Raw genomic sequence first — 26,174 nt, 5'->3', positions numbered from 1 at the left:
CCCCCTTCCACCCCTGGAGGCCTCAGCTGGGCACCAGCCCCTCCCCCTCCAGAGGTGTCCCCAGACATCACGCCTGGGCTATTCTTTTTTCCTGACTACTGTGGTATCAGATGTCAACCAGGCTCTGCTGGGCACCAGCAGGTGGGCGTGGTTCTTGATAACTGAGCGGTAAGGGGAGTGTTTCCTCCAGGCCCCCACAAGAGGCTAGGAACCGCTGGCCCTGGAATGGCTCTGCTCCCAACCCACTGTGCTGCCTTGACCAAACCCCTTCTTCCACAGACTTCAGCTTCTTTGAGCCATTAAGGGCAGGCAGCCTTCTCTGCCTTCACCCACGGGATGAGGAGCAGGGACACAGGCAAAGTCCTCTGGGGACTAGGAAAATGCTGAGCAAGTGGCAGTGGGCTCACCCAGAGCTGATTGTCTTCTAGGTGGGCTCTGGAAAGGGGCTCTCGGGGGGTGCAGAGCAGCTCGGCCCTTCAGACCTCAGAGAAGCCCGTCCTTTGTCCTCACTTGCCCCGAGTGAGCCGGGACAGCTGGCACTGCTCGCTGGGGAAGCGGGCTCTGGCGGGCCCTGACAGCTCAGCAGTGGCAGCGGCGGAGGTGGCGGTGGCCACAGTGGCAGGGGCTATTCTGAGAGCTGGGAGGGGCTGGGGAGCTGAGACTGGAGGAGGGAAGCAGCCAGGAGGACAGAGTCCTATGAGGGTGAGGGGAGTGTCACCGCATGGCCCGGGATGGAGTGTCTGCCGGCAGTGTGACTGGGAGAGCTGTGTAGCGCGTGCTTGTCACTGGGAGGGCTGGACTCCTGAGGTATTGAGGCATGCCCTGGGATTGTTTGGGTGAATGTGCACAAGTCTTGTGATCCAAGTATTCGCTGACTGGGGAAAGCATGCGCCTGTTAAGTATGTGAGTGAGCCAGTGCGTGTGCACTGAGTGCGTTAAGCACAAGGGAAGGTGTGAGCAGAAGCCAATGTGCCTGTGTGTGGAAGTTGGAGGAAAGTGAGGGTGAGCAAGTGGGGGCTTGTTTGTGAGCAGGAATGAATGTGGGAGTGGCAGGGAGGGTAACTAGGAGCTGGAGAGCAGCTGTGAGGGAAGGGAGGGGAGTGGGAGTGACCTGGGGTTGGAACCTTAGGAAGGTGTGGGTCTGTATAATTGGGATACAAGTGTAAGGGACATAGGCAAGTGTGCATATAAGTGAGCCCAAGTGTGTGAATGGATGCTGGTGTGTGCCTGGTGAGAGCAGGTGGGATAGTGCGACTTAGGACAGGTAGGAAGGGAAGATATGTAGGGGCAACCCCAGCAGTAGGAAAAACAGCTAGGGCTGTGCACTTACTCTGAGCCTGATGTTGACATTCACGATCTTACTGAATGCTTCAAATAGCCTCTGAAGTTCGTGCTATAGATGATGATGCTCGTTTATAAATTAGGAAATAGTGGCTTTGGGCAGTTAAGTAACTTGTCCATATGGTTAATCAGTACGTTATACTGCCTCGTAATGAACGTGTGAGCAGGGACCAAGTTGTGAGTAAAGAAAAATGAATGTCAGTGTGCATGGTAGGCGAGTGTGTGTGTGTGTGTGTGTGTGTGTGTGTGTGTGTGTGTAGAGCGGGGGGGAGGGGCAGCGTGGGTCCCAGAGGATAGTTCAGGCAGCAGCTGTGGACACTGGGTGGGGCAGGGGCCAGAGCAGAGCCTGAGTCAGCCTCTAGGGCGTCTCTGCCAACCTGGCTTCCCAGCCCTGCAGTGGTAACCTGTGCCAGGGCCCCCAGCTAAGGATCCTCCCAGCTCTGGTATGGCCCTCAGCAGGCCCCATCTCAAGGAGCAGGCTGGGTCAGGGCTGAAGACTAGAAGGAGGCCTGTCTGGCTTCCAGGGTACCTGAGGGGACAGCCGTTACGCAGTGTGGGTTCCCCAGGCAGAGAGGGCATATGAGAACTGTGTGTGTGGGGGGGGTTGTCCAGCAGTGATTTCAGGCCCCTTGTGACTCTAAACAGAACCACCTGGAGGGTGTGTATAGTTAAGAAGAGGGGGGCAGCCAACAGTTCCCATGCCCACCCTTTGCCTTCAGGATGTGATTCAGGCAGATGCCACGCCAGGCATTTGCAAGCTGGGCCTGTTCTCGCCCTGGGTGGGGGGGCGAGGAGAGGCCCCTCCAGCCCTGCCCCTGCCCTCACCCTTGGTCTTACTCCTTGGGACCTAAGCTCGAAGGAAGGAAGTTTTGAGACGGGGCTGTCTCCTGTGGCCTGGGCCCAGCCCTCCCACTGCCCAGAGAACTTTCTGCAAATTGCAGTCTCCAGCCTCTTCAGGAGTGTGGTACTGGCTGGTAAGCTTGGATTCTAGTTCTGGCCTTTCCATTTGGGCAAGTCACCTCCCCACTCTGGGCCTCAGTTTCCTGCCTGGCAAAAGAGAAATATTGTACTAAAGGGATATAGAAACTGGCAGAGCAGCAAGTGGCGTGGGCAAGCAAGGAACAAGGACGAGTGCTTGGAGTTGGGCTAGAGAAGGTATCAGGGGTGAGTTGAGCTGAGTTTTGAGTAATGGGAGAATTTCTGATGAGGACCTTGAGGAGGGGAAAGGGTGTTTTAGGCAGAGGGTATACCCAGAGGAAGGGCTGGCAGGTGGAGTGTTGGCTGGAAACCTAGCCTAGGACCCTGTGGGATGAGGGCTGTCCAACTGCTCAGCCAGCCTCTCCCTTCTGAGGCCATATAATGATCTGATTAACATCTGACACTTTCACTAGCCTATACTGTAATGACCTCATCTGTCTCTGTTGCTGCTCTTGTCATAGTAGCCCGAACAGTGCCTGGTACATCAGTGTCCAATAAATATATGTTAAATGAGGGAGAAACTTCTCCCCAAACAGGATGGACTTTGGGGCAAGTGTTTGTTCCAACAGCCCTTGCAAGAGCCTCCCACAGACTCAAATAGTGGTTTGCAAAGTGTGGTCCTGAGAGCATCACCTGGAAACTTGTTAGAAATGCAAAGTCTTGAGCCCCAACCCAGACTTAACAATACGTTTTAACAAGCTCTCCAGGTTGATTCTACTACGTGTTAAACTTTCAGAACCGAGGCTCTAAAACTATGCCATGCCCACAGGCACCCTAAGAGCCCACGAAAAATACTTGCAGATGGAGAAGTTAAAACTGCGGCCAAGCCTGGCCTAGAACCCAGGCATTCTTGACCCTTTCCCTTTCCCCAGATCAGTCTAGGGCACAAAGAAGAGAACAAACAGCTCAATCATGCCCCCCCCCACCTGGTTTTTGGAACAGAGACTTGGAAACGCCAAGGGTCCAGAAACAGGGGGCGGAGCATTCCTCCGGGGAGTAGAAGGCGGGGCCAAATGTTCTGAGCCCCGCCCCTTCCCCGTTGCCCCGGGAAACCCCGGGTTGTAACAATAACCCGCTGACGCGCTTCGGGGAGGGATCCTGCCGAGTCCGTGGGCGGGACAGCCCTGCTGCGGACCAATGAGACCTCTCGGGCCCCGCCCCCGCGCCCCCTCCCCCAGCGCGGAGCAGGGGGCGGGGTCGTGCCTGCCACTCTTCCCCTGCTCCGTAGGCGGCGCTGTTGCGTATAGGGGCTGCGGCGGGGTCGCCCCGAGCGGGGAGCCCCGCACTCCCACCCCCAGTCCGCGGGCGGGGCACCGTGCGGGCCGAGGATTCCGCGGCCTCGGACGGGCTCGCCCCGCCCCCTCCCGCGTCGGGCCCGCCCCCTCCCCGTCCCCCGCCCATCCGAGGTGCAGCCGGCGCTGAGCACGGCAGGCGCGGGAGCTGGCGCTGGAGCCGGAGCGGCGGCGGCGGCGGCATTCACGGGGCGGCGGCGGCGGCGCGGGCTCCGGCAAGGGCTCGGGCTTCGGCATGGTGCAATCCGGCCTCGCCCCGGGAGAGCGGGGCCCAAGTGCTGGGCCGGCGCCGGGGGAGCGGCGGCAGCGACGGTGGCGGTGGTGGCTGCAGGCGCAGGCAGGCGGCAGGTGCTAGAAGCGGGGCTGGGCGAGGTGTGTGCCCGCTGGGCTCTGGGGCTGCCGCTCCCTCTCTACCCTCATCTCTCCCTCCCTTCGGGCTTCCTAGCGCGTCCAGCCCCCTGTCTCTGCGCCCCGGCCCATGGCGCCCCGCGGTTGAGCCGGCGCCGCCAGGGACCCCTCCCGCGGGCCTCCCCGGGGCGCGCAGATCCCGGAGCCGCCCGCCCACCCTCCGCGAAGCCTCCCTCCCCTCCTCGCCCGAGCCGGGCGGGACCATGGCTGCGAAGCTGCGAGCGCATCAGGTGGACGTGGACCCGGACTTCGCGCCGCAGAGCCGGCCGCGCTCGTGTACCTGGCCCCTGCCGCAGCCCGACCTGGTCGGCGACGAGGACGGTGCACTGGGTTCAGGGGTGGCTGAGGGCGCCGAGGACTGCGGGCCGGAGCGCCGGGCCACGGCCCCAACGATGGCCCCAGCGCCGCCGCTGGGCGCGGAGGTCGGACCGCTGCGGAAAGCGAAGAGCTCCCGGCGGAACGCGTGGGGGAACCTGTCCTACGCCGACCTCATCACCAAAGCCATCGAGAGCGCCCCGGACAAGCGGCTCACGCTCTCACAAATCTACGACTGGATGGTCCGTTACGTGCCCTACTTCAAGGATAAAGGCGACAGCAACAGCTCGGCCGGCTGGAAGGTGGGGGCGTCCGGCTGGGGAGAGGGGGCTGGGATCGCCTGCCAGGGGCTTCCCGGGCTACTAAAGGCGTCCGGGCTCCGGGCAGGTGGTCTGGAGGAAGGCCCTGGGGCACCCCCAGGGGTCACAGAGTATGTGCCGGGGCGTGGGGCCGGCCGGCAGACAGGCGGGGGCGTGCTGCGAGCAGCTGTGTGCGTGCTCTGGATACGGGTTAGGAGGTCTGGTGGAGTGACAAGGGACTGCCACTTTGAGGCATCCCCGAGGGACACCCTCACCCCAACCTTAGGGGCATAGTAAAAGAATCCATTTTCAGACCTCGGACACTGGGGATCCCCCTCTTACCCTGCGAGTTTGCTTTGTGTTACTCTTGTTTTACCCTCAACACCAGGGCACCCTCCTTAAAGAGCTAAAATAATGACTTTGGGGGAAGTGGTTGCTTTCCTCCCAGATCTTTCCCACTGCCCTCCCTGGAGTTGCCTCAGGGTGAGGAATGCGACCCTAGGCCCACAGTTCCCCCTGCAGTGCCAGGAGTTCACCCTAGGGCACCAGGCCAGCCTCGGGTGGGGAACTGGTCAGGTGACCTGAGATCTGAGTTCTCCATGGGGCAGCTGCTGCCCCCCTTACCTGGATCAGCATGGTGGGCTGGTGATGACCCCTGCTGATATGAGGGCAGGGTATTGAGACCTGGGGATCTGTCCCTGCCCACCCTAGGCTGTCTGTCTTCCACTTCCCTAGCTTTCTGAGCCCAGATGCATTTGGGGGTAGAAGGAGGGACAGGGGGACCCCAGGGAGGCCTCAGTACCAACCAGCGGGAAGTGGGGAGCCATCTTGGGAGAAGACAGGGGCTTGACAAGATTGTGGTCTCCAGACCCTCCTCTGGCCAACTTCTTGGGGACTGGAGATAGTTGATGCGTTTTGGGGGAGGAGGGCGGCTGTGCCTGCTTAGGGGCTGTGAGCTGTGTCACGCTCCCTGTGGGAGGGGGCTCTCTGTGACGGAGGCATGCCTCAGTGGAGGGAGGGGGCTGTGCCTGGTGGTGGCTGTAGACAGAGTCCAGGAAAGAGGTGTGCCAGTGGAGGAGGGGAGGCTTGTGGGCATGGAGATGCCCAGTGGCTGCACTGTAGGGCCCACGTGCTCTGACCTGGGAGCCCATGGCTCTCAGGCTTCATGCTAGCAGCTTCTCTGTCTCTCTATGGCCGCTATAGGGTGGGGGCACAGACTGGAGGAGCGGACATGAGTCTCCCTCTGTATCCTCTCTCAGGTCCCCTTGGGCTCAGCCCCCACCAGAACACTTATTCCTCCCAAGTGGGTCCTGCCCTTGTGCTTTGCTCCCATGCTTTCCCCACCTTTCGTTTCTCCTTGGTGGTACAGCCCCTGTCCTCAAGGGCAAAGAGTTCAGATGCCTCTTCCAGGAAGCCTTCCCTGACCCTTTTTAGCTAGCTCTGGATGCCCTCTTCTCTGGCCCTCTCCCTGTCTGTCATAGGCCTTAGTTTTTTGTGTCCTGTCTCCTTTCCCTTCCCCACCCTGCCTTTGGAAGACAGTGGCAGTGTCAGAGCAATCTCTGCGCCCATGGCACCAAGCATGATGCCTGGCATCAGGAGCTACCAGTGCATGTCTGGTGAAAGAGTGAAGAAATGGGTGGATGGTGCAGAGTGTGCTGAGGCCAGGGAGGATACTGTGGGCCAGAATAAGCCAGGAGGACTTCCTGCAGGAGGTGGAGCCCCAGCTGGGCTTGATGGATTAGGGATGATGGGGAAAGATGGCAAGAGGGAAAATGAGACTTAAAGCTGGGTAAGAACTGTCATTCATTGAGGGTCTTAGGGCCAAGCCCTGTGCCAGGCACCTTTGGGCATCTGTGCCAAGCATCTTCTTTAATGCTCTCTGCACTCCCTGAGGGATGTTTTTCTGTTACCACTTACAGAGCTGGGCACTGAGGCACAGAGTGGAGGAGTGAACTGCCCAAGGTCACACAGTCAGTAGATGGGAAAGGTGGATTCCAGTCCAGGTGTGTCTCCCTCCAAGGCCCCAGAGCCTCTGAAATAGTGTCCTGCTGGCACTGGGTGTGGGAGGGGGACACTGACAGCTTTCAAACAGGGGCAGGTCTAAATCCTAAATGTGATTGGGAATGTACTTGGAGATAATTTAGTCCCACAAGTTCATTTCTCAGACCATGAGACTGAGGCCCTGGAAGGAAATGGGACTCTTCTCAAGTCATCAGTGAGCAGCAGGCCCTGGATGATGGCCCAGGTCTCCCGCCTGCCCATTGGATGTGGTTTCCACTGCACCACACGGCTGGGGACACACTGGTCCTTCTTGTGCCTGGGCTCAGGAAGGAAAGAGCCCTGGAAGGCTTGTCCTGGACTGAGGCATTGGTAAGGGAGCCTCAGGCTTGGGCTAGGTCCTGGCAGAGACCACCCAGGCACTGGAGAGGGCTGTTCAGAAGGGCTCCTGGCCTCTCTCATCTCATCCCCTCAGTGTCTACCCCACCCCATCCAGCTCCCCAGGGAGCTTCCTTCGCCTCCTACTGCCTGTTCCCCCATACCCAGTCAGTCCTCAAGGGCCTGGTGGAGGAGCCATCCCCAATTCCTAGCCACCCTCTGGTTAGCAGAACTGTGGTACACCTCAGGTGCCAGGACTAGGGCCAGGGACCCATTTTTTTCTCCTACCTTCCCCTCCCCCACATAAGTGTTGCACTTGAATCCCCTGGGTGTACCAAACCCTGTGTTAGATGGAGTTGGGGAACTCCATCTGGAGTAGAAGGCATTGCACCTGCCTTTAGGATGCATCAGGGCTCAACCAATTCCACACCCAAGCCCTAACGTTTTACAGGCAAGAAGGGCCGGGGATGGGGCAGGGAGGTAGCCAAAGTCCTCACGCAGGAGGTGGCACTTGATCTGGGCTGCCTTCACTGGGGGAGGGGAGATAGAATAGGGGAGAAAGTCTTCCAAGGAATATTGACTGCATAGGCAAAGACGGGGAGATGGAATTGCACATGTTGGATTTGGGAGGCGGTTAGGTGTGCCAGGCTGGAACCAAGGGCTCCTAGGAATGGCAGGGCTGTGGCATGGGAAAGGCTGAGCCGGCCAGATCAGGAAGGGCCCAGTGCTTGGCCTTTGCCCTGTTGTTTCAGCTGTGGTGTGGGGAGGTAGTCCAGGGGTGTTGCAGAGAGGGATTGGAGGAGGCAAGATCAGCAGCAGGTGCAGGCTGAATGAAGACTCAAGAGAGGCTGGGCTTGGTGCTGGGAAGTCCACCAAAGAGGCTGGTAGCATTGCCATCAGGGCGTAGTGTCTCCAGGCCTGGGATGAGAGTTTGGACAGGAAGTCCCCCTCCCTCTGCAGTGTCCCAGAAGTGTGGATATCGCACATCCAGGTAGAGTCTCCCACTTCCTCTCAGACACTGTAGCCCTACCTTCCCTAGCGCTTGACTTCTCCGGGAAGCCTTCCAGGCTGCTCTGGGTCTTCTTAGCACCCCTAGAGTTGTTCTGCCTGGTTTTGTGTTTCCTGGCTGCCAGTTCCCCTGGGAGCTCCCAGGCCAGGCCTGGGTGCCTCCCATTCCTGTCCCCAAGCCTGGTGGGGGAGGAGCCCAGTGGATGGGGACTTCCTTCTCCCTCAGGGCCTGGGGCAGCTTGGCTATTGGGGGGTGGGGTCAGGAGGGTTGGTGCCTCCCCATATGGCCCACTCTGGCCAGTAGGTCCTAAGTGGAGTAGGGGCTAGAACGGAGAGACTGATCTAGAGGCCAGGAGGAGGGTCCTGCTACAGCCGGGCTGAGCAGTGGTTGTGCGTGAAAGGGGCTCCCCCTGCTCTCTCCCCGCAGCCTGCTCCAGCTGGGCTCCCTCCTCCTTCTTTGTCCTCCGGGGATCCCCAGCCCCGAGGGCTGGTGGGGGTGCGGGAGGAGGCGGTGTGAGCCCCGGTTGGGGGGTGTCCTCACCCTCCGCACTGCACGAGCTGGGGGCTGGCAGCTGCCCGCCTCCTGGGCACGAGCCCGTGCCAGCCGCTCCTGGCACAGTTGCTGGCACGCCCGGCAGACTCCCACGGCCACCTGCTCACACCCACCCACGAGCGCTGGCTCGCGGCGGGCCCTTCCGGCTTCCCGGGCCTCCCGGCGCCCCTCCCCCGCCACCCCCCCCCCCCAGTCTTCTGCTCCCCGCAGGCCCCTCGCTCTGCTCTGCCAGCCGCATGGCCCGGCCCCGGCCCCCTCGGGCCCCCTCTCCGCGCAACTTGGGGAGCTCGGGAGGCAGGCAGCTGGGAGGCCCCTGGGGTAGCTGAGCCTCTGCGGGGAGAAGGGGGGGACCCAGAGGCAGGCAGACAGACAGACCGACAGACAGGGTGAGGGCCCCCGCCTGCCACCTGGCGCCGCTCCAGCGGGACGATGGCGGGCAGCGCCGTGCCAGGCGGTAATTGCAGACAGACTAATTTAAAGAGATGAGACGGTTATTTTTAACTCCTGTTAAGGTAATGAACGGCGCGGGGATGGGGGGGCGGTGTGCGGGTTCGAAAGTTCAGCGCCCCCCAGCCCCCCACTTTCTGTAGGTTGGAGGCCCCTCTCTGCATGCCCTGAGCACTCCAGCCTCAGGACTGAGAGGAGTGGAGGGGCCCTTCCAGAGAAGGGAAAGGGCTGGGAGGGCCGGAGAGGAGGCACCCACCAGCCCAGCACACATCCTGTCAAATCCTGGCCACCATCCTTCCAGGTGGGTATTAGCATCCCTGTTTCTCAGGTGAAGTGACTTGCCTTAGGGTCATATCCCTAAGAAATGGCAGTGCTGGGAATTGAACCCCCATCTGTCTCCCAAACTCAAGCTTTTCCTGTGCCTTTGGGGCCAGAAGGGAGGGATTTTGAAGGGTTCAGTCTTGTTTCTTGCAGCCCACCTTCTCCCCTCTTTAAGTGGCAGCTGGTGGTCACTACATAGGGTTCTGGAGGCTATGAAAACCCTTCTGTCTGTGTCCTGGGAGGGAGGGGTGAGGGCGTGGTCATGGGCTGCATGTGGGGATGTGAGCCTCTGAGATGTGGGTGCGCCAACTACAGCAGGGGTGGCTCCCTCCTCACCTCACAGTCTTCCTTACCTTGTGGCTGGCTCTTCATCACCCCTTCCCTATTTGCAGCCTGTGGCCTGTCTCCCAACTTGAGAGTGGGTACTTGAGAAACAGGTCCTCATGGGTGTCTGCTCCCTCCACCTCAGTCTGACTTTGGGTCTCCAGGAGAGGTGGGGAGTCATGGGGCCCATTACCCACTTGCAGGTGTCCTTCCAGATGGATCCCTTTCTCACACACTCCCAGGAACCAGGGACTCGCAACCTCTGGGACTGCCCATCCTATTACTAGACAGATCTTCAAGTTGTTAGGACTTCATTCCTTCTCCCAGGCAGTGGCCCATCTCTCTGGGGCATTGCTCAGGGTGTCCTAGTTCAGCCCTTTGGGGTCAGGTGGAGCTGTGAAGTCAGCAGTGGGTGAGGGGCCAATAGAGCCCCTGGAGGGGAACCTGATGGAGCGTGTGTGAGTTGGAGCAAAGCTCTCTCCCGTGCTGGTCCTCAGTGTTCTCATCCATATCCAAAGGGCCTTAACACACTCAGTCTCTGGTCCTTCGGAGGCTGTGACTAACAACCTCTCTGGTTCTAGGAGCCATGAGGGGTTAATTGGGACCGAGGGCACAGAGTACTGAGGGGACTTCTCATGGGTGGAAGTGTGTGAGTACAGGTGTGAAGGAACTGGAACTGGGGACTCCTGCTTGGGGCTGCCTTTCCTGTCCCTGGCAGGACCCAGATGGCAGACATGCTCTGGGCCCAGTGAAAGGAGTGCTCGTGGCAATCCCAGCTGGCCCCCAGATCAGGCAGATGGGGGGTACAGACTGTTGGGTGGGCATTAGTTGAGGCCCTGGGGCCCCAGTAGGGCTCTCTGGGGGACAGCTGGATCTGGAGCACCCCCCTTCCTCCTGGCACCCTGGTTACCATGGAAACCAACTCCTGTTTGGGAGGGTTTGGCTGTTTGCTGCCTCTCCCCACCCCCCAACCCATATGTGGAGGTGGGAGGGGGGCCAGGTGGCGTGTGGGGGAGGGGCCTCCCACACCCTCCCCACTGGGGCCTCCCTCTTTGCAGAGAAACCTTTCTGGTCTCTCAGGGGAGTACCTCTCGTGGGAATGGGAAGAAGAATTAAGAGAATTGACTCCTGGGTGTTAGGCAGCCAGTTGGGCATTTCACAATTTTCTCATTTCATCCTCCCTGGGTCCTGCCAGGTATTTGTCAATAGCCCCATTTTACAGTTGAGGAAATGGAGGCCCAGAAAGATGAAGTTACTTGGCCAAGGCAACAGAGCTGAGATGAGGCTGAGCCTGGCTTTACATGCAGACCAGTGTCTTTCTACCGTGTTTCACCGTCTCCCAACACCAGGCAGTGTCAGCCCACATGCCAGCCAGCCCTCTTGTCCCAAGCCTCACTCATTCTTGCTCCGCAACCCTCCGGGGCTCCCCAGTTCCCCTAGGAGCCCACCAAGCCCAAACTGCTCTATTTAGACCTCTGAGCCCTCTGCTAGCCTTACCCAGGCCCTGCCCTTCCTCCCCCTTTCCCTGCTGCCTCTGATCCCAGGCAGTCCTTGCATTGCCACCTTTATACCTGGCACCGGCGTTCTTAGCCCAAACCACTGCCATTGTCACATGCTCACCAAGGCAGCTATCGACTCTGATCCCTTGGGACACCCCTCAGAAACTAGGTGGGGAGCTTGAGTAGCTGGAACAAAAACCTACCTCCTAGGTGATTCTGGAACCCAGTGTGTCTCTCTGAGAATTCCTGCCTTAAATCCTTAGCTGATGGCAGAACTGGCTGATGATCACAGTCACCTAGAAGCTTTCAGGCAGTACAGTCTCTCGTCCCTGTCTCAGACCCTCTGTGTCAGACTCTCAGCGGGTGGGCTTTGAAATCTGTATTTTAACAGGTCTGTCTGGTGACAGGTCAGATTCTGAACCAATGCCTTAGATGGTAGCTTTCTCTGCTCCCGCTTTTCCCTCCCATCTTTTGCTTCCAGTGTGGACCAGCTTCTTCTCCAAGCAGGCTGCCCAGCTTGAGCCCCTTCCTCACTCTCTTTGGGTCCTCCGGGGTATTGAGCTCCAGGCAGTCAGCTCCAAGGGACTGAAACCATCCCCTCCCCATTCACCCACCCTCCGTGTCTGATGTGCTTTGCCACCCAGAGCCTCTGGCTGCAGGAGGGAGGGAAAACCTCTGTGTGAATACTCAGTAGGCCTCTCTGGAACTGGACTGGTGAGGAAGCAGCAGAAAGGAAAGTCGCAGCCCCTGCTCTCTGCCTGCTCTCTTCCAGCTCCCAGTCTGATGGGGGAGGCACGACCATGTGTACAGCGCGGTGCTGTTCTTATAGGATCCAGTGCTGGGGCCTTAGTGGGACACTCAAGGACTTGGCCACCTGGCCCCAGTCAACCTCTCCAGCCACATCACGATCCTATATCCTATCCCATCTTCTGACCCTTACTTTAGCCACAATGAACTCATCCAGCTTGGGGTTCAGCCACCACGTGCCCCAGAAATTCTTTCATTTAATTCTCACAGCAAGTGGTAAAGCCAGTACTGCTACTATCCTCAATTTGCGGATGAGGAAAGTGAGGCTGAGAGAAACAAAGTGGCTTTCACAGTATCCTACTGGAAGTGACCGAAATGCAACTGCCCTGGGTTACCTCCTCCCTAGTGCAGTGCTCTGGCCAGGCCAGTCCACGCTGACCTCCACCCATCCCCATCCTCACTGTCTCCCTGATTTCCCTTGGAGTTTGGCCCTGAGGCTTCCAGCCTGGGGGTGGCTCCGGGATCCCTGGCTCCCTTTCTGACACCAAGAGCTCCCAGAGGGAGGGAGCTGAGGTTGTCCCTCTCCACCCTTCCTTCCCCCCACCAGCCATCTGCAGGCCCCGGGGTTGATGGCCGCGTCCTCCACTTGCTTTAATGCAGTTCTATACCCACTGGGCACCCACTGTGCAGTGCTGCTCAGGGGAACTGGACTGACTCCCTGCCCTTGAAATGCCTGCAGGTCCAGCCGGGGGGATAAGATGAGAACTCCTGATTTTGATTCAGGATAAAAACTGTCCAGGGTTGTGATGGAAGGCCAGATAATGAGCTATGGGTATTTGGAGGTGAGGGCGGAGAACCGGACAAAAGAGTGAATCCCTCAGGACTCTTTAGGAGCCCCACAGGGTCCGGCTGTGTTAGCTGGAGCCCAGCAGGACTTGAGGCTGGAGAAGAAAGGGGCTGGATGGTGAGAGGCGTTGCTTGCCACGCTGAGGAGCTGGCAGTCCAAGCTGTGGGGGACAAGGAGTGGCATGGGCAAAAATGATGGTGTGGTGGTGGGGGGCGGCAGCAGAGACTGGTTTAGGTGCCCAGTATGGACCTGATGCTGTGGTCCAGGGGAGGAGATGAGCCTGAGAGAGGGTTGAGATCCCAGGATTCCAGGATGCCAGGCCTGAGGTGCCAGGCAGCACCCTTTGGTGCCTTGAGGATCTTGGAGGTGAGATGGAGTGGTGTGGGTAGGAATCCAGCGGCAAGCAGAGAGGAGCAGTCCTAGCTCTGCCACTGACCCTCTGTGTGGCCTTGGGCAACTGAGCCTCAATTTCCCCGCTGCAAAATGAGATAATCATAGGTCTTCTGTCCAAGCTTTGTTGTGAGAATTACATGTAAGAGGAGTTACATGAAAAGTCCCCAATGAAGTCTTCGCAAATATCATTACTGTTTTCATTGCTCTGGGAGGGGAAAGGAGATACCTCCCCATGTGCTGTGCAGGGTGGCGGTCCCTAGGCCCTGATCCTTGAGCGACACTGACTTGTATGTGTGTGTTTCGAGGCTGTTGGGGCGGGGAGGATTCCTTCTTCTGGAGTCTCCCTTTCTGTCCTTGAGGTGTCAGATAATCAGGATGTCCAAGCTTCATCCTGCCCTTAGGTTGACCCACTGCTTTCTAGCCTACAGAGCCTTCCGCATGGCCTTGGGAGGCAAGCAGGCAGGATTTAGGCATTGTATTTTTACAGATGAGGACAGTGATTTACTCAAGGTCACCCTTGAACCCAGGGTAGCCTGCCCCTGGACGCTGGCCCCTCTTTGCCCACTTGGCAGGCTGTGTGACCTTGGTCATGGCCCTTCCCTCTCTGGCTCTCAGTCCTATCTAGAGATCAGAGTTCCTCTCCCCCAACACTGTGGGAAGCTGTGAAGCCTCCTCCACCCCTCCTGTCCCCTCCCCCTGTCCTCAGCTGGCCTTGCCTCCTTTTGTAACCTGAGCTGGGGCCGTGGGGGAAGGGGCTTGCCCTCTGCCAGAGGCACCTGCCAGCTGAGCAGATGTGTGGGGATGGAGGCCCCCCTCGCACCTCCCAGGAGATAGCCTGCTCTTAGCCTGGCAAGGCTGGGGATGGGGCAGGCAGTGCTCAGCACACCCAGCCCTGGCCTCTGTCCTCCGGCCCCAGAGCTTACCCTGAGCACTTGTTCGTTTTCCAGTGGACATGCGTGCTCCAACATGCCCTACAAGGTCCTCGCAGGCTCCAGGAGAAGACAGATGGCAGATGAGGGCTGGTGCCCCAGTCTGGGTGGGCTGCCTTGGGCTCCTGGAGCCCCTTGGCAGGGGGACAGAGGGCCAAGGGCGGCCCCTGGGGGCGAGGCCAGTGTCTGTGCGGGTGGCCATGCCCCTGGGAGAGCAGATGGTTCCCTTGGCACTGTGCCCACTCTTCCTCTCCCCCAACCCCCTACCCCAGGAGCCAGCCTGCAGGGCTGGGGCACAGCTGCCGAGCCCTCCCCAGAGCCAGGCCCAGGGCAGGGCTGGGTGAGGTCACCGCAGCTGCTCCCAGGGCCTGGGGCAGAGGTGTGGGGAGGTGCTGCCTGCGGCCTTGGAGGTGGGAGGCTCAGACTGAGGATACTGGGAGAACCCTGAATGGCTTAGTATTTAGGGGTCCCCTTTAATCCTGGAAGAGGGAAGAAAGAGTCTCTGGAGCTCTGGAGCGACTGCAAGCCAGTGTGGACAGTTCCTGGTGCCCCCTCCCCAGGCCTGCCTGATAACTTCTGCCTGGCTCAGTTCAGATGCCCCTAGAGGCATCTCAGGGTGGGAGGAAGAGCAAGGGCCCTCAGTGTGAATTCCTGCCCCACCATCTACCCACTTGGGCATGTCAGTTTTTCATCTGTAAAATCAGTATAATAAACCAACTCAGAGGGTTGTTAGATTTTAATTGTTGAGTGCCTGCACAGTGCATGGCACAAGATGAATGCTCGGTAAGTTTCTTTCCTTCCTCACTTGGCTGAAGTCTCCTGAGGAGCCAGGAAAAAGTAGGAAATAGCAGAGGCAGCAGGAACTGGAGGGGAAACCAGGAGGGAGGAAGAAAGGCCTGGAGCTCCGGCCTGAGGTTTTGCTGAACAGAAACCACACAGAGTTGCCAGGCTTGAGCGGTTCATGGCTACTGAGAGTTCCAACCTCTGTGTTGACTTACTGTGAGCCAAGGATTGCCCCGCCAAGTTCAAGTGGGGAGGCAGACTCACCCACAATCATACTCTAGTTTACAGGTAGATTTTTATAGTAGCACTGAGGTGGGAGCAACTATCTTGAGGGCTTGCAGAGGGGGCTAGGAAGATGCCTCAGAGCTCACCTTGATGGAATTGTAGGAACCAGCTGAGCAGAGAGGGAAGGGCATGGGGAAGATAGTGTGCAAAGGCATGGAGGTGTGAAACATCCAGGGTGGCTGGAGTCCTAGATGGGTTTAAGGGAATGGAGGTGATGAGGCTGGAGAGCATTGGAGGGCTCTTGAGTGTCAGTCTGGAGTTGGACCCAAGCCCTGGGGGATAAGAAACCATGGGCTTTGGCACAGGGGTGAGCTGGGGCTTCTGCTGCTGGTTTCTTTGCTGCCCAAGTTGGGTATGTGGCCTCTGTTGATTCTAGGGTGGGGACTGGGGATGCCAGGGCCTGTCCCTTGACCTCATGCCTTGCTTTGGACATTTAGTTCCTCCTGGCCCCTGGCTGCCCACTTCTGTCCTGCCGCTGACCCCAAGCCCACTCACCTGTCAACACCTGTGGCCTTGATGCCCCCACCTGCCCTGCTACCCCTCCTTCACTATACACCCTAGTACAAGGATTTGCACATGGCCTCAGGGCTCTGAGGTCCTTCAGGTCACTCCCTCTGCCAGGGAGCTTGTCTGGATTGAGCACCCCAGGCAGCAGAACAAGTTACACCCCCTCCCCACCTGCCAAGAGCATGTGGCTTTCTCTGAGACAAGTGTATGTTCTTGGGCCAGAGTGGGGTTGAGGGGTAAGGGTTGGGACAAGGGCAGTTCCTGAGACTCTGAGACAGGGACTCAGTAAGATTCTTGACATGTGGGATCTCATCCAGTTCCCAGCTGCCCCTCCCCCAAGGGATGATGGGATGGTTACCCCTCTTTTATAGGGGTGATCCAAGGTCACATGGAGGAAGTTGGGATTCTAGCTCCAGCCCTCAATGGTTCCTCATGCAGGAAGGGAGGGAAGGAAGGAGGGAGAGAGAAAGTGGGAGTCATGGAGGGGATCAGAGAGCTCACTTGGCCCCACAGGTGATCTCTGCTCAGGGAGGCACTAAAGGGAGTTGCTGGGTCACCCATCCCCATTGGGTAGGTGGGGTCAGCTTTCTGAGGGAGGGGCTGGGCTGAACCTTGGTCAGTGGTGGAACCTGGAGGGGCATCCATACCTGACTATGGGCTTGGATGGGTGGACACAAGAACCAGGACTAAACTGGGAGGGTCCTGGAATCCCCCAGGTGCCAGAGAGGCCAGGAGGTAGCCACCCACAGGTCTTGTAGTGGGTGGGGAGCACAAGACTTAAGTCTCCTGTCTCTTATGAAAGCCAGGGAGCTTGGGCTTGAGAACCAAGGCAGGGATGGCCACTGAGGTGGGCAGCAGAGCAGTGTTCCCTGCCACACTGGGTGGGAAGAGCCATGGCTTTGGCATCCAACAGCCCCGAGACCCAGACCTGGCTCCATCACTTCCCAGTTTTATGGTCTCAGGAGTCATTTAACCCACTGGAGCCTCAGTTCCCTGACCCTTTGTAAAACAGCATTACCTACTCACAGGATGGTTTTTAGGATTCAAAGAAGAAACGTGCCTAAAGAACCTCACTTAGGTCTGGCATGTAGTAGGTGGTACCCTTCTCCTGCCTTGCTATTTGAACACGTGCCAGTGGTGTGCTAGAGCTGATCGTGCACACTTCTTCCCAGTTCTGCACTCGGTGACATCATGCTGGTGGCTTAAAATTGGCGACGGTGGGAGTTTCCATGCCATAGAAATCAGCAAACGCTACAGATCGAATCAGGTGGAGTTTGTTCCCCTGCTGGAGAGCTGGAGGAAATCCATCCCGTGAGCCCTCTTCAGCCCTAGAGGGGACCAGACAGGAGGCAGGACAGTGCTGGAGCGCTGGCTGGGCCAAGAAACCTAGAACTCAAAGTCCATGGGCCCTTTTGGGAGGGCCTGGGGAGATTGGATATAGTCACAGCACCAGGCAGCCCTCTGTAGGCAGGGGATAGCAAATGGTGGGACCCCCTCTTTTCTGTCTCCCCCCTCTCCACCTCTGAAATCTGGCGGGCCCTGGCCAGAGAAGTAATATTGGATGAGGCTGGGCTATCAGAGAATGAAGCTGTGCTGGGAGGAGAAATGAGGTTGTGCTGGAAGATAAACGAGGTTGTACTGTCAGGGAATGAGGTGGTACTCAAAGGCAAGGTGAGGCTGCATTATTAGATAAATGAGGTTGTACTATCAGGGGATGAAGTGTACTTGTAGGAGAGATGACGTCCTGCTGGATCAGTCAGGTTGCACCGTCAGAGAACACAGCCACACCACAGGAGAAGGGAGAGCCTCCGCCTTTGGAGGATAAATGAGGGTGTCCTGCTGGATAAATGAGGGGGCCCGTCAGGTGAATGGAGTGCTGTTAGCAAATGAGGTTGTACTTGCTGGATAAATGGGACTGGTGTGCTGGATAGATGGGGTTGTGCTGTCAGATGAATGCATTACTGCTCGTGGGCGAAGGGTGTCCTGGGAATAGATGAGGGTGTCCTGTTGGATGGATGAGCTGCCGCCACCAAATGGATCAGACCCTGTCCACGAGGGAGGCACGGTCTGCAAGGACGAGGTTATTCTGTTTCCACGGGGGCTCCTGGAGCGGCTTCTGGCCCAGGGTTGCACTGTTTGTGGCTGTTGGACCCAGACTGAGAGACCTTGGCCACAGCAAGCCCTGGGTCCCCCAAGTCTGTCTAGGGAGCAGGAGCGAGCAGGGTGGGGAGCTGGGGTGGGCAGCTGCATTGTTCACCCTATGAGCCCTCCCTTCCTTCTCACAGAAGCCCTCCCTCCTCTCTGTGCCTCCTTCTGTGGCTCAGACTGCTCCTGCCTTTCTTCACCCCGTGCTGGCCTCCCATTCTGTCCCGTGTTCCTCTCTCTCAGCCCAGTTTGGGGAAGCCCCTGTTGTGTGCCGGCCACTCTGCCAGTCTCATGAATTCTCCCTGCAACACACTGTTACCCACCTTTTCTCTCTCTCATTCATTCACTCAACAAACATTTATGAAATGCCTAGCATATACCAAACACATGGGGTATAGTAAAAAAAAAAAAAAAGACGGAGATCCCTTATGAAACTTATATTCTACTATAAGGGGAACCAGACAATAAATAATAAGCATAGATTATAAACTGTATATTAATTTAGAAAATGCTAATTGCTTTAGAAAAATTCAGAGCAGGGTAAGGGGGCCAAGAAGTGGCAGGGAAGAGGAGCGCTTGTTAAAACGGTGGGCAGGAAGGGTCTTGTCACCTAAGGTGACATCTGAACAGAGACTTGAAGGAAGTGAGAGATGGATGTCGGTATCTGGGCAGACAGCAATGCCCCTGAGACAGAGGCCCCAAGGTGGGATGGCACCTGGCAGGTGCCCGGCAGGTGTAAGGAACAGGAGGGAGGAAACCAGCAGGACAGTGTCAGGGGAGGAGTCTGGGAGGTCACGGAGGTGCTTATGAGCTATGGCCTGGCCTTTGTTCTTTACTCTGAGTGAGACGGGGGTGCCTCAGAGGGTTCTGGACTGGATGTGATCCAGGTTATTTAAAGGATCACTCTGGCTGCTGCCTGGTGGAAGACTGTGGGGAAGTAAGTCTGGAAACAGGTTGCTGTTTTAGGAAATGGAGGTTCAAAGCATCTTGCTCCAGGGTTGCACTGTTTGTGGCTGTTGGACCCAGACTGGAATCCAGATCCAACACCAGAGCCCATATTCTTTGTCCTCACTAGCCTCCTCTACCTGGTGGTTGAGGCCCCACGGAGCTGGCCTCCCTTGCCCAGGTTCTGAGGGAGAGTAGGATGGCCCTGGGGTGTAACCCACTGTCCCTTCCCTCTGATGGTCTCTCTGAGGCTGTGAATCAGGGAGGTCTCATCTCCCCGGGGAACCTGTCCCAGGCCAGCATGGAGGTGTGGGAGGTGTGAGGCCCCAGAAGCCGGGCCCAGCTTGGGCACCAGGGAAGTCTGGGCATGCCGGGGCCATGGCTGTGGTGGCGGGTTGCTAGGCGACTCTGAGAGGGAGCCCTGGTTACTGCTGCCTGGCAGAGGCGTCTCCCTCCACTGCCTCCCTCACCTCCTCCGGGGCCTCTGGCCTCCCAGGAGGCCTTGTGGGTGAGATGTGATCGGTGCTTGCCACTGGATCTTGGCCGGGAGCTCTGATGGGTACCAGGTGGCTGGGCCCTGAGGAGCCAGAATGCTGCAGGGCCTGGGCTTCCCTCCTAGGGCACAGCCCTGATGCACACCTGGTAAAGAGCCTAGCTCAGCAGACTGCAGCTGAGGTCCTCACCCAGCCCTGGGCCACCTCCCTGGGTAAGCCTGGGCAAGGTGTGATACCCTTCTAGGCCTCAACTGCCCCATCCATCTGGCCTGCAGAATCTCTCCCCAAAATCTTCGTTTTCTGTGAGTGTGCAAGGGAGGATGCTGAGAGGGCAGGGCTCCAGGTACCCCCGTCCCCACCCCTGATGGCTTGAGTGTGGAACACTCAAGTTTTGCATTAGGTTCCACTTACTAAAAAGAATTCCACTACTTGGAAAGATATAAAAAGTTTGAAAACCTCTGGACTGGATGATTAGAAGAACTTTTCATTGTCAAACTGAAAAGGTGCCTAGAGCACCAGTGGCCCATCTCATTAATTTATGAGGGGGAAACTGAGGCCCGGAGAGGAGGAGGGACCAGCCCCAGGTCAGGCCTGCTGGAATAGAAGGACCACTATGCTGGGGGGTCAGGAGGCCTGGGCTCAACCCCAGCTCTGCCACCAGGTCCTGGGTGACCCAGGGGGAGTCCTTTCTTCTTTCTGGGTCTGACCAGCCATAGGCTAGGGCTCAGACTCTGTCCCTGGCTGGGCAGGAAACAGGGTGGGGAAGGATGCAGACTTCATATGCCTGGAGCATGTGTTCTTGGTGGTAATCTAAAACCTTTTTATGGATAGTCAGAAAATGTGGAAATATTATGAAGCACAAGGCAAAATTCTCTTGAATTCTAAAAAGAAAGCACAAGAGTTGTTGGGAATTTTGACCTTTTAACATGCCCCCTGGCTTCCCATGCTACCAGCTTCTACGGTTGGTTACATCATGGAAAGTTTGAGAAGCACTGGAGGACTGGTTTCCTAAGATCCTTTGGCAGTTCTCTGACCTGTTCTCTCTCCATGGTGGAATGTGAGGTCCTTTAGACTGAGAGTGAGACTAACCTGAAATCAGTGCTTGGCTCTCCCACTTAAACTATGTGACCATGACAACCTACTTAACCTCTCTGAGCCTCACTCGCCTCATCCTGAGATAGGGATCACAAGCCCTGAGCTGTATGGAGAGTGACAGGATGATCACATGAGATAAAGTACTTGTAGTACGCAGGGCTGAACTGGCAGGTACTCAGGAGGTGCCAATACTTGATGTTGCCCTTCCTCCCCTCCATCCCCCACCCCCAGCACTCAGAACCAGGCTGGCACATAGTGAGGTTGATAAAGAGGTGTTGCCTGACTGACCTCCAGCTGGAGAAGCTGGGAGGTGGAGCCTCTGGTAGGGCAGCTAGTCCCATAGGGGAGGAGAATGGAGGCCTCTGAGGCCCCAGAACACAGGTGTGGGGGAGGGCCTGGGGAGCCAGGTGCAGGGGCAGGAGAAGAAAAGGGGGTATGTACTCCAGGGAGCACCACTCCCAGAGGGTTCCGGCTCCTCTCCCCTCAGAGCCCCAGGAGAAGCTAGGCAGGCCAATGCTGGAAGGGGACTTGGAGCCCCAGCTGTTGTCTCCCAAGACCAGAAAGTGCCAGAGATAGGGAGCCTGGGGCCCTGAAGAGTCAGATGAGTACCTGGAGCTAGGAGTGAGGGATGGGAGGGTACCCTGGGCAGCAGAAGGACCCCTCCTTCTGGAGACTAGTGGGAAGAGGACAGGAGGGAGAGCCCTCGAGGATCGAGGATCAGGGTCGGGGGTGGTTCTGGGGCTGGGTGGATGAACAAGTTAAGAGCAGGTCCGTGATCTGGGCAGATCTGGAGTGGTACCTGGTATTGCTGCCTGTGGGACCATGGGCAAGTTACATCATGCCTCTGGACCTCCATTCCCTGGTACAGGAGATGGGATAATGGCAGCTCCCCAGAGTTGTTCATGCCCAGCACAGTACACTCAGGGCCTGATATAAAGGAAGTAGAATGGAGCAGGTCTGTTGGGTGATCTAAAAAGTGAGGTCTTCTGGCCAGAGTGAGGGGTTTAACCAACATTAAGAGCATCCGGTGTGTTCACCAAACACCCACACACATTATCTCAGGTAGTGATCTAACAGCCTTCTGAGGCAGTTATTGAATGTCGCCCATTTTTTCCTGAGTAGCTCACTGAGGCATAAGGCTCCTGGAGATTGAGTCAACAACCTATGGCCACATAACTAGGTGGCTGGAAAGAGCCAGGCATCCTGCCCAGCCTTGCAGATAACCCAAACCTCTGCTATTTCCACAGCAGTGCCTCAGCCAGGAGGTCAAGGCCACCAGGAGGGAGGCCCCAGAGGTGGGGCGTGGTAGGCCCTACAGAAGTTCTGCTCTTCCAGGTTCCTGTGGGGAGCCAGGTCTGTGAGGCTGCGGATTCCTCTGCCTTCCTCTGTCCCCAGGACAAGCCTGGCAAAAGCAGGCAGTGATATGGGAGCACGGGCACAACAGACATTTAGAAGAGGATATGTACAGGTGGGGCAAAGGTGAAGGCCAGGGAAAGTTCCAGGGACAGCAGAAGGGCTGTGTGGCCCTGGGCAAGCCACTTCACCTCTCTGAACGTTGGTCTGCTTGTCCGTAAACGGGCATGATGCCACCTGCTTTGTGGGATTTTCTGAAGGTTCCACCAGGAAGGGGCTTTGAGGGCAGAGCTACTCTGCTTTAGGTGGGTCGGGTGGGGAGGGGAGGGAGGGCTGCAGCCCAAAGGGGAGCTGGGCTGACCTGAACGTGGGCAATGAGCACAGGCGGGGTCTGAGGTCTCCATGGCCAATGGATATGCTCTGAGGGGCTTGCTTAGATCCAAAGCCTCTGTGGAGTTCACAGAAGCTCAGAGAAGTTGGAGGAAAGTCTGGGCCTATACCCACCTTAGGGACCCCCAGCCTGTTCTGCTTTCCCTGGCCAGGCCCTCCTAGCAAAGGGTTAACAGTCTTTTCTACCTGCAGTTGCATTTTAAAGACACGAAATTAAAGCAGGTAATTTATTCTCCCCACACACGAAAGAGCAATTAGTTCTAAACAGGGCTTAATCAGTCACCGCGAGATTGATTTCTGGAGCCCTGGGTTTTCGGGCTCCTGGCGCCATGCCAGGCTTGGGGGGTGGGGTGCGGACAAATGAGCCGCAGCGGTATGAGCCCTTACATAATCTGCTGGGGGACCCTGGCAGCCTGGCTAGCCCCGGGGCTTGGCTGAATTGGAGAAGGGGGTGTCTTGCTCCCTGCTGCAGGCCCCTTAAGAGTAGCCTCCCTGGAAATGCTACCCAAAGCTCCAGCCCCACCCTACGGACAGTACCTGTGGGAGGCACGGGAGCTGGGAGGGTGGGGCCCTGGGGTAGAGGTTGGGTATTCTGAGTTTGTCCGACCTGGCACTTACACCTGCTCTCCCCCCTCCCCACCCCCGCCTTTACCCTTTCATCTTCCCTATTTCCTCCCCTTCCGCCGTTGGCTCTTCTCCCATTCTCTTATCCTCTCACTTCTCCGTTTTCTCCCACTCCTCTTCCCAACACTTATCCTCTCACTTCCCACTCCCCCACCCCTGTCCTTGTGTCTGGCCACAGAACTCCATCCGGCACAACCTGTCGCTGCACACCCGTTTCATCCGCGTGCAGAACGAGGGCACCGGCAAGAGCTCGTGGTGGATGCTGAACCCTGAGGGAGGAAAGACGGGCAAGACCCCGCGGCGCAGGGCAGTGTCCATGGACAACGGGGCCAAGTTCCTGCGTATCAAGGGCAAAGCAAGCAAGAAGAAGCAGCTGCAGGCACCCGAGCGAAGCCCCGATGACAGCCCCCCGGGCGCGCCAGCCCCGGGGCCCATGCCTGCGGCTGCCAAGTGGGCCACCAGCCCGGCCTCGCACGCCAGCGACGACTACGAGGCGTGGGCCGACTTCCGCGGCAGCGGCAGACCCCTGCTCGGGGAGGCGGCCGAACTGGAGGACGACGAGGCCCTGGAGGCGCTGGCGCCATCGTCGCCGCTCATGTACCCGAGCCCGGCGAGCGCGCTGTCGCCCGCGCTCGGTGCGCGCTGCCCGGGGGAGCTGCCCCGCCTGGCCGAGCTAGGGGGCCCGCTGGGCCTCCACGGCGGCGGCGGCGGCGGCGGCGGCGGCGCGGGGCTGCCGGAGGCGCTGCTAGACGGCTCGCAGGACGCGTACGGGCCACGGGCCCGCGCCGGGACGCCCGCCTACTTCGGCGGCTGCAAGGGCGGCGCCTACGGCGGGGGCGGGGGCTTCGGGCCGCCAGCGCTGGGCGCGCTGCGCCGCCTGCCCATGCAGACCATCCAGGAGAACAAACAGGCCAGCTTTGCGCCGGCCGCCCCGCCCTTTCGCCCGGGGGCGCTGCCTGCGCTGCTGCCGCCGCCGCCGCCGCCGCCACCGGCGCCCAGGCCCGGCCCGGTGCTGGGTGCGCCTGGGGATTTGGCGCTGTCGGGCGCAGCCGCCGCCTACCCCGGCAAGGGGGCGGCACCGTACGCGCCGCCGGCGCCCTCGCGCAGTGCCTTAGCCCACCCCATCAGCCTTATGACGCTGCCCGGAGAGGCGGGCGCCGCGGGCCTGGCGCCGCCAGGCCACGCGGCGGTCTTCGGGGGACCCCCCGGCGGCCTCCTGCTGGACGCGCTGCCCGGGCCGTATGCGGCCGCCGCCGCCGGGCCTCTGGGTGCCGCGCCCGACCGCTTCCCGGCCGACCTGGACCTCGACATGTTCAGCGGGAGCCTCGAGTGCGACGTCGAATCCATCATCCTCAACGACTTCATGGACAGCGACGAAATGGACTTCAACTTCGACTCGGCCCTGCCGCCACCACCGCCTGGCCTGGCCGGGGCCCCGCCCCCCAACCAGAGCTGGGTGCCAGGCTGAGGGCCACCTCCCGCGCCCCGGGTGCCCTGCCCCACTCCCAGGGGCCTACGTCTTCCCATCCTGATCCCCAGGTCCCCACTCCCGTTCCCCCTCCACTAGGGGATCCAGGAGGCAGCCCCTGCCCAGCTAGAGACATCCCTCAGAAGCTGACCGCTGAGGGAAGTGGTAGGGAGGGGCTTGGGGCTCCTCACCATTTCTGCCCAGACTCCTGAGACCCGCTCCCCCTCCTCCTGGGGCAGGAAGCCTGGGAGTAGAGGCTGGATTCCAGGCTAGGTGGGAGTGGAGAGGAATGAGGTGGGCCGCGCTGGCAGGGGAAGCCAACCGGGAGATGGGGCGGGGTGGGGGGCGTCTCTGAATCTTCAGTTTCGCTTTCAGGGCCCTCGCGTGGCGAATCGCCCACCCCAAACTCAGATCTGATTCCTAATTAACACTTTCCCACTGCCAGGAAACCCCTATCGAAAACACACTCATGTACCTTTTGGCTGTTCACCCTGAGATGTCCTCCTTCGTCCCTAAACCACCCTCCGATCTCCACTCCCACGGTTCAGCCTCTCCACCCATCCTTGCCAGCCCTAGCTTCTCCCCTCTCTGGTGGATGTCCGTCTCCCTTTCCACGCCCAACTATCCCCCAGTACTGGTCTCATCCTCTCCAGCGGGCCTCAACTCTGGATCCACCCCTCAACCTGACACCCCTTTCTCCGTGCCAGTCGTGGCTCCTCTCTCCCATATTTATAAGTGTCCCGTCGGGGCAGGCTGTGGGCGCGGCGTCCCCGGCGCATATCGTAGGCAGTGTACCGTGGCCGTGCCGTCAGCGTGTGCGTGTGCGTGTGTGCCGTGTCGAGGCCGTGTAGAGTGCATTGTACAGCATATTTTCATGAATAAAATTGTTTTAAATATTTCCCGCGCCTTGGGCTAGCAGGGGGAGCAGTGGCAGCGTAGAAGGATACTTGGCGGGAATCGGGGGGGGGGGGTGGTCCCTGTACCTGAGTCCACTATGGCTTTGTGTCTGCATCTGTGTCAGCATTCACTGATGCCTGTCTACTTAATGCACATTGGTTAAGCACCTACTGGGTTCTGGACGCTGGAGATATGCCTGTGTGGAGCTCTGCACCTGTTTCTGTGAACAAGTGCCTGCAGGAAGTTTCTGGCCTGGGGAAATTCTGTCCCAAATAAGCCTCAGATTTGGGAGACAAGGCACAGATATTTACTGAGAACATGTTCATGCCGGGTCCTGTATTAGGTATAATTTTTGTTCCCATTGTACAGATGAGAAAACGGGGTCTGAGGGAAAGTCGCTTGGGAAGGCATGCTGCGGTGGTTGAAAGGAGGCTTTTGAAGGCACACAGGCTTCTGTTTGAATTTATTCCTTGCTGTTTTCTAGCTGTGTGACCTTGGGCAAGTTTTCAGCCTCTGTAACCTTGATGTCGTGGTCTAGACCACAGGATAGTACACCTATCACGTGGATTTCTGGTGAGCAGTAAAGGAGAAAAGATACGTAAAGTGGGAGCACAGGTCCTGCACCCACTCATCCATTCATCCGTGGAAGATTTAGTGAGCACCTGCTATGTGCCGGGTCTCATACCAAGAAATGGGGCTGCCGTAGAGAGCAACAAAGGCACATTCTCGGCTCTCCAGGAACTTAGAGGCTTGAGGGGGACACAGATGAGTAAATAGGTGATTTTAGATCAGAGATGTAATGAATGGAGGAGTCAGGGAGGCTATTGTGGGAATGAATGACACAGCTACATCATCCTGGGTTGAGGAAGTCAGGGAAGGTGTCTGGAGGAGATACCATCTCAGCTGGGCCTTGAAGGTTGGGTTGGCATTGGGAAAGGAAGGGATTCAGACAGAGGAAACAGCATGAGCAGAGATCCGGAGTCAAAAGATCATGTGGGTTCCAGAACAAAAAGCAGTTTAGCGTGGCCAAAACTCAGAGGTGGAAAGATGACCAATGATGGGGAGGCAAGTGGGTCAGAAGGGGCAACAATGGGAGAGGGTCCATGGCCAG

General features: G+C 58.3%; 1 protein-coding gene across 1 annotated transcript; it reads left to right on the top strand.

Moving 5' to 3' along the window:
* Positions 1 to 3,813: 3,813 nt before the first annotated feature.
* Positions 3,814 to 25,035, top strand: FOXO6 (forkhead box O6). Its single transcript, XM_010999273.3, has 2 exons — positions 3,814 to 4,636; positions 22,877 to 25,035. The coding sequence occupies exons 1-2, from the start codon at positions 4,223 to 4,225 to the stop codon at positions 24,164 to 24,166; spliced, it is 1,704 nt and encodes a 567-aa protein (XP_010997575.3). The 5' UTR covers positions 3,814 to 4,222; the 3' UTR covers positions 24,167 to 25,035.
* Positions 25,036 to 26,174: the final 1,139 nt, after the last annotated feature.

This window comes from Camelus dromedarius, chromosome 14 (assembly GCF_036321535.1).
Source record: "Camelus dromedarius isolate mCamDro1 chromosome 14, mCamDro1.pat, whole genome shotgun sequence".
NCBI lineage: Eukaryota > Metazoa > Chordata > Mammalia > Artiodactyla > Camelidae > Camelus > Camelus dromedarius.
The sequence above is the reverse complement of the archived record's forward strand: the minus strand, read 5'-3'. Positions and strand labels throughout refer to the sequence as shown.

Bases quoted from the DNA above. Each gene is read 5' to 3' on its own strand.
- FOXO6 (XM_010999273.3), top strand. From the start codon at position 4,223: ATGGCTGCGAAGCTGCGAGCGCATCAGGTGGACGTGGACCCGGACTTC. The intron at 4,637-22,876 runs GTGGGGGCGTCC...GTCTGGCCACAG, and splicing joins ACAGCTCGGCCGGCTGGAAG to AACTCCATCCGGCACAACCT.